This window comes from Notothenia coriiceps, unplaced genomic scaffold (genome assembly GCF_000735185.1).
Source record: "Notothenia coriiceps isolate Sejong01 unplaced genomic scaffold, NC01 NC01_scaffold00017074, whole genome shotgun sequence".
NCBI lineage: Eukaryota > Metazoa > Chordata > Actinopteri > Perciformes > Nototheniidae > Notothenia > Notothenia coriiceps.
The window spans coordinates 136,689-147,751 of NW_011349775.1; the positions used below are offsets into that span (position 1 = coordinate 136,689).

At 39.2% G+C, this 11,063-nt stretch overlaps 3 protein-coding genes across 4 annotated transcripts; 2 read left to right on the forward strand and 1 right to left on the reverse strand.

Annotated features, from left to right (window-relative positions):
• hcls1 (hematopoietic cell-specific Lyn substrate 1) lies at nucleotides 1–6,975 on the forward strand. Of its 2 annotated transcripts, XM_010776540.1 has the most exons (16): nucleotides 1–86; nucleotides 777–860; nucleotides 944–1,017; nucleotides 1,762–1,885; nucleotides 2,016–2,126; nucleotides 2,853–2,907; nucleotides 3,004–3,114; nucleotides 3,194–3,304; nucleotides 3,387–3,497; nucleotides 3,578–3,633; nucleotides 4,201–4,270; nucleotides 4,570–4,718; nucleotides 4,796–4,927; nucleotides 5,401–5,650; nucleotides 5,995–6,063; nucleotides 6,154–6,975. In XM_010776540.1, the coding sequence occupies exons 2-16, from the start codon at nucleotides 777–779 to the stop codon at nucleotides 6,288–6,290; spliced, it is 1,644 nt and encodes a 547-aa protein (XP_010774842.1). In that variant the 5' UTR covers nucleotides 1–86; the 3' UTR covers nucleotides 6,291–6,975. The 2 variants fall into 2 exon arrangements, with proteins under 2 accessions (XP_010774842.1, XP_010774843.1); XM_010776541.1 differs by lacking the exons at nucleotides 3,194–3,304; nucleotides 3,387–3,497.
• On the reverse strand, nucleotides 6,750–8,693 carry llph (LLP homolog, long-term synaptic facilitation factor). The gene is made up of 3 exons (XM_010776539.1): nucleotides 8,583–8,693; nucleotides 7,550–7,772; nucleotides 6,750–7,442 (listed from the first exon to the last, which is right to left on the reverse strand). The coding sequence occupies exons 2-3, from the start codon at nucleotides 7,758–7,760 to the stop codon at nucleotides 7,279–7,281; spliced, it is 375 nt and encodes a 124-aa protein (XP_010774841.1). The 5' UTR covers nucleotides 7,761–7,772; nucleotides 8,583–8,693; the 3' UTR covers nucleotides 6,750–7,278.
• Nucleotides 8,694–8,765: 72 nt separating this feature from the next.
• On the forward strand, nucleotides 8,766–10,805 carry pex26 (peroxisomal biogenesis factor 26). Its single transcript, XM_010776542.1, has 5 exons — nucleotides 8,766–9,128; nucleotides 9,220–9,360; nucleotides 9,820–10,139; nucleotides 10,221–10,361; nucleotides 10,447–10,805. Exons 1-5 carry the CDS (start codon nucleotides 8,935–8,937, stop codon nucleotides 10,551–10,553), a joined length of 903 nt encoding a protein of 300 aa, XP_010774844.1. The 5' UTR covers nucleotides 8,766–8,934; the 3' UTR covers nucleotides 10,554–10,805.
• Nucleotides 10,806–11,063: the final 258 nt, after the last annotated feature.

Below are 11,063 nucleotides of genomic sequence, written 5' to 3' on the forward strand. Positions count from 1 at the left end.
GTCACCACTTGACTGAAGAACTTCAAGAACACTGTATCGGTTTAACATCCACTTAAACACGGATATAATACCCTGACAACTCAAAGGTAATGTTATTTTGTTTTTTTCAAACTTACTATAAAAAGCATAGGTCTATGTGCTTTTATTTTAAACACCTTTAAATGTCTTTAAGGAAGTACATTGAGACGTAGTTAAAGGCAATGTACTGTAAACCGTTAGGAAAATGCGACATGGCTTAAAAAACTGTCAAAAGAATACTGTAAGATAGGAAGGGCTAACATTTAATGTATTTTATTATCTTAATATGCACCTGTATGGGCAACATGTTACAATGAACAATTATAGTAAAAGGGACAATTGCTAACTTCGCATTTATTAAATGAATAAAGAGAATACTGTGTTTGCCTCCATTGAGAAACAATGTTATGTCGGTATAACTTGTAAGCATTACAGGAAGTATTTATTTTAAATAATATGTTATCATGATACTGTTTCTTTTGTATTTTAGTGTCTCTTTACTTTATAGAAGTACTGCAGTGTGTTCAATTATGGGGAAATGAAGCTTTGTGTTGAGAATAACTTCCCTTTTGAGACTTCACCAACCTGTGTTCATAGCTTGTGGCTGCACATTAGTTATTTTTAGTTATTATGTTAATAAAAAGTGCTCAGTGCTTTGATAACAGTTTTTTTTAAATATAACAGAATATTTCCAGATGTGAACATATGATGACTCAGAAACTGTCTTCAGTGTGGCTCATGGTGTTTTACTTCCCCAGATGTGGAAGTCAGTCGCGGGCCACAATGTGAAGGTGAAGGTGTCCACAGAGGGGGAAGACTGGGAGACAGACCCTGACTTTGAGGTACTGTATACTTCCTGCAGATATGTGAATCACTGTATAAAGGTGTGTGCGTCACTCAAACCCTTCCTGGTTGTGTGTTTCAGAATGATATATCCGAGCAGGAGCAGAGGTGGGGAGCAAAGAGTGTGGAGGGTTCAGGACGGCAGGAGCACATCAGGTAGGAGATGCACACCTCCTGAGCGATTAATTACACTATGTAGAGAAATGCAGGACAGAAATGGTGCTGTGTAGCAACAGGAAGAGGAAGTGAGAGCAGAGCACAAGTCGTAGGCAGTGAGTCTTTCCTAATATGGGTAATATATGATGGTGACTATTTGACAGTGAGATTTAAAGCACTGCTTTCTCACTTTGAATAGTTGGGACTATACATACAAGCAGTGGTGCTGAATAGGCCTAAAGATGTCTTTACTTACCGCTAATTCACACTTTCAAGAGTTTATAAGGTGTTATTGCTGTTGTGAAGCATACCGTCAGCTGTTCATCATACAACATGACACTGCATTTATCTTTTTATATTGTATATTCTTCAGGTATACAAAACCTGTACAGTATCTGTTCCAAAAAATAATTTATAAACAACTTATTTACATTAATAACTTATTAGGAAGTGTTACATTTACACCATCAGTTACGGAGATGGGTATTTCCGAGATTTAAGTAATATATTTTGGATAAGAAAAGAACATTTATCTAACATTATTAAAGCCTCAAATATCAGAGAAAAAAACAGGAATGACACCCCTATCTCTCTTTTCCCATGAATGTAAGACTTAAGTTTGTATTTCTAATTATATCCCCCTCCCCAACCCTGCTTAGTTTTTTTTACGACAGATGTTTTTATCATTGTGTGTACTGCTGTGCTTCTCTGTGTCAGTGTGTTTGACCCGGTGTGACCTCCCAGTATTGCAGATCTCAGAAACAAAGTGACTGCGGAGCACGAGCAGGGGAAGAAGAAGGAGCACACTCCCAAAGCCTCGTACGGATATGGAGGGAAGTTTGGAGTGGAAAAGGACCGAATGGACAAGGTTAACACATTTTTGACACTCAAAACATCCTGATAGGATTCTCTTATCTATTGCCAGATTCAATGTAGGTCCTCCTTCGCTCCTACAAACTGTAGGCTGGATTGTTTATATTTATATCTCTGTTTTTAAGGTGGCTTTGGGGAACGACTATGTAGCACAAGTGGAGAAGCACTCCTCTCAGAAAGATGGGGCACAAGGTTTCGGTGGGAAATACGGTGTTCAGAAAGATCGAGTCGACAAGGTGAGGAGAAGAAGAGACTTAAAAAACATCCGTTCTTATCTGATTTGATTATTGTTACTTCACCTGGATGTTTGACCTTCACTGAATGAATTGCTCTCAAATACGTTTCTAAATCTCAGTTTAACCCGTGTAACTACTATCATGATTTTGTTTTTAGGCATAAAAACATGTCTGGGAATGAATCGTACACCAACAAGTAACGTTCACACGTGTGATGTGGAAACATGATATTAATAATTGAAATAAGGGAGAACAAATATGTAATGTCAGAATCTATATCTGTTTAGTTCAGCTTTTCTGTTAAAACCATATCGGACACAAATGATCATTTAAGTCAGAGTGTTTTTAAACCATTCTAAGCACTTAATAAAAGGTACGATACAATATTACTTTAATAATCAGATCAAGTCTGACATTTCACTTGGGTCACAGCAGATCCATTTGCAACATTCACAAGGACAGTATTAATACAAGAAAAGCAAACATTTAACATAACATCAGTGAGGGAAACATGCTCAAAGAGCCTGAAGCGTGCATTTGACCTGGGATTTAGCTCTGTATTTACTGTTAGAATTGACTGGTGCACATTGGTGGGCTTCAGTCTGACTTTATTAAAGCGAGGGACCCTGTATCTCCGATTAATGGCAACAATGAATATTCGCTGTTCAGAACAGAAGGGGTCTTTAAAGAATGAATAACCTTGTATGCAACTTTTTTTCTGTGCAGTCGGCCATGGGCTTTGAATACAAAGGAGAGGTACAGCAACACACATCTCAGAAAGGTACAATTAAAGGGGCCATTTCATCTACAGTACAATATTTGTACTTTTGTTAAGCTACTACCTCACAGAATTTCCTCTACAATCCACATGGTTTAGATTACTCAAAGGGATTCGGAGGAAAGTACGGTGTGGAGAAGGAAAAAGTGGACAAGTCAGCTTTGGGGTACGACTACAAAGGCCAGACAGAGAAGCACCAGTCACAAAAAGGTGAGCTTACTTTGTAGCAATAATCAGTTTTGACACATTTTTTGTGACATTTTCTTTATATTGCACTTTATTTCACCAGATTATGCTAAGGGCTTTGGAGGAAAGTACGGCGTGGAGAAGGATAAGATGGACAAAGCCGCTTTGGGGTACGACTATAAAGGAGAAACAGAGAAGCACCAGTCACAGAAAGGTCCGTGATAGTTGTTGCATTCGTCTGTTTTCACACCCTTTGTCCAGGATTTCTGATCGTTGTTTTTTTATTCAATGTACAGATTATTCAAAAGGATTTGGAGGGAAGTTTGGTGTTGAGAAGGAGAAAGTTGATAAAGCTGCTTTGGGCTATGATTATAAGAGCGAGACGGAGAAACATCAGTCACAAAAAGGTAAGGAGACATCCAAATGTGTGTATTTTAAAATATAATGTAACTATAGTACGTCAGGCTGATCAAACGGATCTGTTTAGATTATTCAGCAGGTTTTGGAGGTCGTTATGGAGTTCAGGCTGACCGCATGGACAAGGTCAGTATTACAACTGCAACTGTTATTTCACTTTTTATTTATTTCTCTTGTAAATGATTATAGGTTATTATTTAAACTTCAATAAAATGGTAGTGTTGGCATGTTGATGTTACATTACTGCCATTACTGGCATTAATATATTTGATTTTATCTTTATTTAGTACAATTGTAACACAAATTCTAGCCTTTTTTAGTCATTTGAATTGGTGGGCGTTAAGGCTGTAATTCACAGGTAATAAAGGCTTGTTCAAGCTTGCTGTGGATGTTTGAAAAAATCAATATACTGTATATAGAAATATGAATTAATATGTGTGTAGTATGGAGAGTGGTGTGTGAGGCTTGGCAGAATATATCTGTTTTGGTATATAGAGGACATATTTTAGTGCAAACTGTGGTATTTAATTGGCTGAGATAAAGCTATATTGTGGACCCATACATGAACCATTTTAGTTATTAACTTATCATTCCTGCACATGTCGGTAAGGACAAATGTAACATAGTTAATGGTATATATTGAATCTATCTGGACTTTTGGAAACAAATACTTTCTCTATTGATCTCTTTCAGAGTGCAGCCGGCTTCTCAGACATGGACTCCCCTTCCTCTGCGTATGAAAAGACACAACCATTAGAGGCCTGTAAGTCCATTTTTCCACTCACTACAATAAACTCTACTGCGCCATCTTTCTGTGAACAAATAAAGCCACCAGCGATAAGCTGTAACCATGATCAACCATCTAAAGTAACAGTCAGAGAATCAGCACTTTTGAAACAGGGCTGAAACAGAGGGGATTATGGGATGCTGCAATGATCTGTTTGGTGTTTGGAGCCAAACACTTCAGAGACATGTTTTGTATATACGTATCTGATTGATGAAAAACAGTATAATAGGGGACCTTTAAGCCACATTCATATATTGTTTTACCCGTTACTGCAGCAAGCGCGGGCGCAGGGAAACTGAAGGCACGTTTTGAGAACATGGCGAAGGCTTCAGATGAACAAGACAAGAAGAAAGCAGAAGAAGAGAGAGCGAGGAGACAAGCCAGAGAGAGCAAAGAGCGGGAGGCTTCCAAACGCAGACAAGAGGTAACACACTGTCAACATTATATTAACAAATAAACTAAAGGTTAACATGCGTGTTAATGAATGTGTGTTCCCTGTAGGAGGAGAGCAGAAGAGAGGAGGAAATACGTCCACCACCTGTTCCATATGTGGCTCCAGAGGTGGAGGATGATATGCCGCCACCAGATATCCAACACCACATGCCAGAGATACAAGAAATACCAGAACCAGAGGTGAGACACTGATTCAAACAAATTATACAAAACAAAAGATTCATCCATTCATCTTTATTTTTGTTAACGAATCCCAACGTTGTTGATTAACGACTAATTTGTTCATGCTTAAATTGCAGAAGATGCTGTTTTCAGCGTCTCTCTTATAGAGAGTTCCTGGGTTTCTCTGTTTTATATCATTAAACGGAATATAATAGGCTTATGTACTGCCAAAACCAGACCTTGCACTTTCACTTTTTTCTAACATTTTAAGGACACTAATCTGCAGATTCATGAATGAAATGAGTTACATTAGTTCTGGCTATCATCTCTGTTTGTAACTAGGGAAACATTTGTTCATATAGATGGTTAAAATTGTTTGAGAAATCTGGAAAACACAGAACATACACTGAGATTAGGTGATATACTAAAATCCTAAAGTCACCTCCAGGATTTGAGAACATGAAGTTGAAGACATGCTGTGATGTTTTCAGGAGGAATCAGTGTACGAGGAGCCCCCGGAGCTGCCCCCGCGCTCAGAGGATTCCAACTCCCTGGAGGCCCCCCCACCCCCCGACATGTTTGCAGATGTGGAGGAGGAGGAGGATGAGGGAGAGTACGAGGAACTCGCAGACCCGCCTCCTCCTGCACCCCCAGGTCTGTCTGCAGATATGGAGGAGGATGAGGATGAGGATGAAGGAGAGTACGAGGAACTCGCTGATCCGCCTCCTCCTGCGACCCCAGGTCTGGTTGGGAGGGTTACTTTAAAAATGGAATCCGTTACAATGACTAGTTACATGTCACAAAATATCATCTGTAACCAAAGCTAAGTATCCCAATATGTAAGTAATGTAACCTAATCCTACCTTTTGGATTACCTCAACATCAACACCTGCTAGTATTCTCTATTTATTTTTTTAACAGTAATCTGATAACGTATTTCTTTAATGTAACTGCATGGGAATTCAGTTACCTTCTTTTGCATCCTGATTGATACGTAATCTCGTTACTCCCCAAGCCTGGCAGTCAATTACACGTCAAACCTTTGATTTATAGAACAAATATTCATTTCTATGTTCCCTTCACAGCCAACGATAATGACTATGAAGACCTGTCGACTGGCCAGACGGCTGTAGCAATTTATGACTACGAAGGAGGTATGACACTTTTCAATTCTTCATTTTTTTGGACATTTCATTATTATATCTCGACATTTGTGAGAACAAATCCTCTTCTTTTCCACACAGAGGCTGGTGATGAGATTTCCTTCAACCCAGATGATGTCATCACCAACATCGAGATGATTGACGAGGGCTGGTGGAAGGGACATTGTCGCGGTCGCGTTGGTCTCTTCCCCGCCGCGTATGTTCAGCTGTCGCAGTGAGGAAATGATCAGGGAGGTTTTGGACAAGCTTAACTTTAGACAGTTATGTTTCTAAGGATGTGCAGCAAAGGGAAATATAAGATTTTATAGAATAAATCACACAATAAAAGAGCCAAAATGGCTTCTGCTGAGACGATTTCTTTATTTTTATTGTGTCATATCTACCTTCGTGTCAGTGTAAATGAGTATCTAACGGTGTGATGATATTAGTTGTAAGATGTTTCATTTTCTTCATGAGATTAACTGATTTAAATCACTCAGGCATATATTCTACAGGCAACATTCTTTGGGTTGTTTATATGCCAATAGCTTGCCTTAGTTCATTTTGAAATTATTGACAATTTTCAGTAATGTCAGGGCTATTATCTTCTAGCTCAGGAAAAGTAAAGTATTGTGATCATATTGTCATTATTTTAAATAATTCTGCTCTCCAAATAAATGTCCTAAAGCAAAGTGTTGAAAAATGAAAGAAAAACCTTTAATTAAAGTCTGTTTACAAGTGGGAAGCAATCATTCATTATTATTTTTGCATACAATTTAATTATAGAATATGCAGCAATATTAAAAATGTATACAAATCGGTTTAAAAAATCTGACAACAGTAGAGAGCTCCAACAAAATGAGGGGCGGGGGGATATGCGGAATGACACAACATATGACCCAAGTATCACTCAAACCTAAAACATGACGTTTACTGTAGCCGAGTTTGAAGACTTTAATTGTAGTAATGACAATCAGACATATTTTGGACTGGTTCTAGTTTCTCTAAACGTGTCCTAAGATGAAGCTGCTGTTCCATAAGAACAAACATTTTCCTGCAGGGAATTACTTAATAACAGTCTCCGTTTCACAACCATGAATCTTGTAATCCACTTAACAGAATGGGAAATTCCACTGTTACATGTATAAAACAATGCATGAAATGATTCTGTGTTGCAGCGTAAAAAGTCTTTTAAGGCAAAGCAGTGTTTTTTTTGTTTCCTCTGCTTTACCAGGCGAGGCCCTTCTTCTTCTTGCTGTGGCCGTTTTTCTTTGCCATGCGTCTGCCTTTTAGTTTTTTGGCCTGCCTTTGATTCATCCACACGGGGTACTGTCCATTTTCATTTAGTTGAGTTATCTTGTTGCGCTTGCTGTCCATGTCCATCTTACCATCTGCAACACAAAAGACAAGGATTAAAAAATAAGAAAGATGATAAATAAACATGTTGCAATACAACTTACAAATCTGTGAACTATGTTGTTAACAATCTCTCACTCACCTTCCCCCTCCATCTCCCCCACATCTGTGTGCTTCTTGATCTTGTCAGCTGGCACCACAGTGACGATGTCCTGTATGTCGGCCATGACAGCGTCTCCTTTCTTATCCATACTCAGAGCTTGTTTCAGGCGTGCCAGCTCTTTGGGAGCGTTCTTCTTCCTCTTCTCTGCACGCATCTTCCTCTTCCATTTGCTCCTGAGGCTTTTTGCCATTTTAAAGACGATCTGAAGGAAGAAAGGAAAAACAGTCAAACTTACTACATTTTTAAAGCTGCTCTGCAAGTCCCCACACTTCATTTGTTTTTTTCCTAATAAATTAAATTTCTCTAGGATGCAGTAGATGCCAAAACCAAGAGGTCCAACAATCAATAAGTATCTATACATTGTTGTATCTACAGGAATCCTGAAACTCTTAAAACATATCCTCTTTGGTGATGACAACCCCAAAATGATACTACTGAAAAAGAGTGTTGAGTTTTTCTGCAACTGTACTACACTTTTAGCAAGACCTGCTAAAACAACATAGGACAACACAATCACACTGTTGTTTCAGGTGTAATTATAGGGAAGTGTGTTGAGGAAATATAGCTCACAGGACATTTATAGTAATACAAAAAAGTGAAAATGCTAAAAAAGGTGATGTAACACAGCTTTGCAGGGAAGAACGACAGTCAAGTGTTACACATCACGTGTAATCCACAGTAATTGCTTAATGGAGATATAAAAAAAAAAATAGGCCTCCAAAAAAGCACCGTTGGCCTGATCACTATTTATATGACACAAGATCATCGTAATTACATACGTATCCACATGGGAAACAGAATATAACATGACACAATGTCACTATTTGGTATTAACACATAACTAACGTTTGATAATAGCAAGTTACCGCTAGGTAGGCAAACGGTTTGCTAGCCTGTTAGCTTTCCAAAGCTAAAGCAACCAAGCATAAACTTGAGAGCGAATTAATTCTACATAGCAACTAATACAGTGTATGAGTATTATTTGACATGTTAACAATAAGCGTTGACTTACAGATGTCCTTTAGGTGCTTTAATTTGATCCGTATACCGAAAGGGACACACTGCGCTCCGCACACGTGCTTACAAGTTGGAGGAAAAAAACGATGACGCGTTTATGAAGAAAGAGTAACATGATTGGCTGCTTTTGTCGATCTGAAGAACGGAACATGTGATTGGCCGAGGATGCCAGCAAAACAGGAAGGTCGAAGAAGTATGGATGGATTGTAAACTAATGTTGAGTAGAGTATTGTGTTCAAAAGTAGACGTCCAAACAGGTCTATCCACGTACTAACTTAGCAGCTAAAAGTAAAGCAGTATCTTTTAGTGCGTGTTATTTATTTTTATATTTTTAACTTTTTTTTGTCATGAGCAGTTCGTCTGCAGCTCGCAGCTTCGGTTCAGTCTGCAGCCCGCAGCTCACTTGTTCTTTAACACAGATGTCCAGTATGTTGGACACCGCTGCAGAGCAAATGATGGTCGAACAAGACTTCCAGGAAGCCTTTGACACATGCGACAGAGGCCTGGAGAGCCTCGCCAACATGGACCAAGAGGACAGCAGGTGGAAGTCTCAACGTTCCTAAGTATGAGATGAATGCTCCCTGCAGTTGGATGCTAATGTCTCTGTGGTTTTCTTTGTTTCCCCTCTTCAGGTGTGGAGAGCTTAAAGCTGGCTTCTGCATGTTAGGGATGCAGGCACTGGCTGAGCTGAATCAGTGGCATGGAGTCCTCTCATGGATCCTCCAGCAGTACGAGCACCAGGAGAAAATACCAGCCAAAATAATGCAGATGTGGTGAGTAGAGCTATAGCTGTATAATAGATAGGTAGAACAGGACAACAAGATAGTAAAACCACAACATTGCATATTCTCTTTTAAAATTAATATAATACATTAAACCTTGTACAGCCCCAAAAAAATGTCCCAAATTGGGATCAATAAAGTTCCTCTATAAATGTGGCCCTTTCATATACATTGTAACTCTGACAGTTGAAAACCCTACTATCCACTTAAGCATAATTGAGAATAAGCTTCAAATAGTTTCGCAACCAAGGTAGCATTGTCCTATTCCTGAATTTATCCAAAAAAAAGTTCAAAAGCCAAGGATAATTAATATACAGTTGTTTATTACAAGAAGAACAATTTGGCCTTTTTGTTTGATAAACCACTTAAAGAGTATTGTTCTGTTGATTATCTATCATTCTATCGTCTTCAGCTCTAACATACCTATTGATAACGATATTTTGTCCCCAGCATACTTCTTTACTCCAAGGTGGGGGAGCCAGCCGTTATGCAGGACGCAGCCAGAGTTTGGTTACACTGCCTGTCCAACAGCACAGTGACAGGCTTTGGCACGGTGGTGGAGCTGTACCTGCTGCATGTCCTCGTGCCTCTGGGAGACAGAGACGAGGCTCTGCAGCTGATCCAGGGCCAGGTTGGAAGCAGCGCGTTCTCAGAAGAGCAGAGGCAGACGGCACTGGATGTTGTAGAAGAAAAAGAGCGACAGAATGAAGAACCGCCTCCAGATCCTGGGATCAGACCAGACTCTGAGATTGCCACTCACTCAACCCAAGGTCTTGCATATAGGTTAAGCCCTGAATTATAATGAAGTAATATGAGTACAAGTGATTCATTCAGATTTTCTAATTCTACAGGATCTGTAATCCGTAAACTTGAAGCCATGCTCAGGTTTTTGTACCGAAAAGTGTTGTTGGCCGGCTCTGGTTCATTCTCTTTCCGGAAATTATTCCTTGCTGCTGTTCTGCTCTACATGCTTCTCCTCCGAATGGATCCAGGTTAGATAAAATGTTCTTTGTTGACCAGTATTACATTTAAGATTTGAATTATATCAGTGAATTTCTTCTTGTTCTTTCCCTGCAGCTCTTCCATCTTCATTCATGTGGATTTCCAAACTGCTCCAGCTGCTCAGACAGATGTGGACTGCCATGTTTGCACCGTACCATCAGGCTCTTACACAGAGACTGTAAAAGACTGAAAATCACAATGTGTTTGACTACAGTATATGTTTATACCATCAACTTGTGAGTGTGTATGCAGGAGCAGACCTAGGGAAATGTTCATGGGGCGGCAAAAGAGTGTCATAAAGGGCATCAGTGTTTCCCCTAGGTTTACTGCTTTGGGGGGGTGCTGCCTGAGCGTTGGGTATTTTTTAATTCCTCTGGAGCAGAGAGAGGAGCTGTGGATTATTGTTATTGAGTAATGCATCAGTGTTTCTTAGGGTCATAGATACAAGACTCACAACTTAAAATGAAAGCGTTTAGTTTATTTAATAAAAGAGAACATGTTCAATGTGAAAAGTGACAGTAGATATAGATTAGTTGCAATTTGGTGCTATATATATATATTTAAAAAGAAAAATTATAATTTGTTTTTTTGCTTTTTTTAAACACCTTGAATTTCAGGGGGGGGCGCGAGGCTCTGTTGGCTACCAAGACAATGGCAGGGGAAACACTGAGATGTGTGTCTTCTGTTGACTG

Coding starts and splice junctions, on each gene's coding strand:
- hcls1 (XM_010776540.1), top strand. CDS start 777: ATGTGGAAGTCAGTCGCGGGCCACAATGTGAAGGTGAAGGTGTCCACA. Junction 3,115..3,193: donor GAAGCACCAGTCACAAAAAG/GTGAGCTTACTT, acceptor TTATTTCACCAG/ATTATGCTAAGGGCTTTGGA. Junction 4,271..4,569: donor GACACAACCATTAGAGGCCT/GTAAGTCCATTT, acceptor CCGTTACTGCAG/CAAGCGCGGGCGCAGGGAAA.
- llph (XM_010776539.1), bottom strand. CDS start 7,760: ATGGCAAAAAGCCTCAGGAGCAAATGGAAGAGGAAGATGCGTGCAGAG. Junction 7,443..7,549: donor GGGGGAGATGGAGGGGGAAG/GTGAGTGAGAGA, acceptor TTTGTGTTGCAG/ATGGTAAGATGGACATGGAC.
- pex26 (XM_010776542.1), top strand. CDS start 8,935: ATGAGCAGTTCGTCTGCAGCTCGCAGCTTCGGTTCAGTCTGCAGCCCG. Junction 9,361..9,819: donor GCCAAAATAATGCAGATGTG/GTGAGTAGAGCT, acceptor TTTTGTCCCCAG/CATACTTCTTTACTCCAAGG. Junction 10,140..10,220: donor TGCCACTCACTCAACCCAAG/GTCTTGCATATA, acceptor CTAATTCTACAG/GATCTGTAATCCGTAAACTT.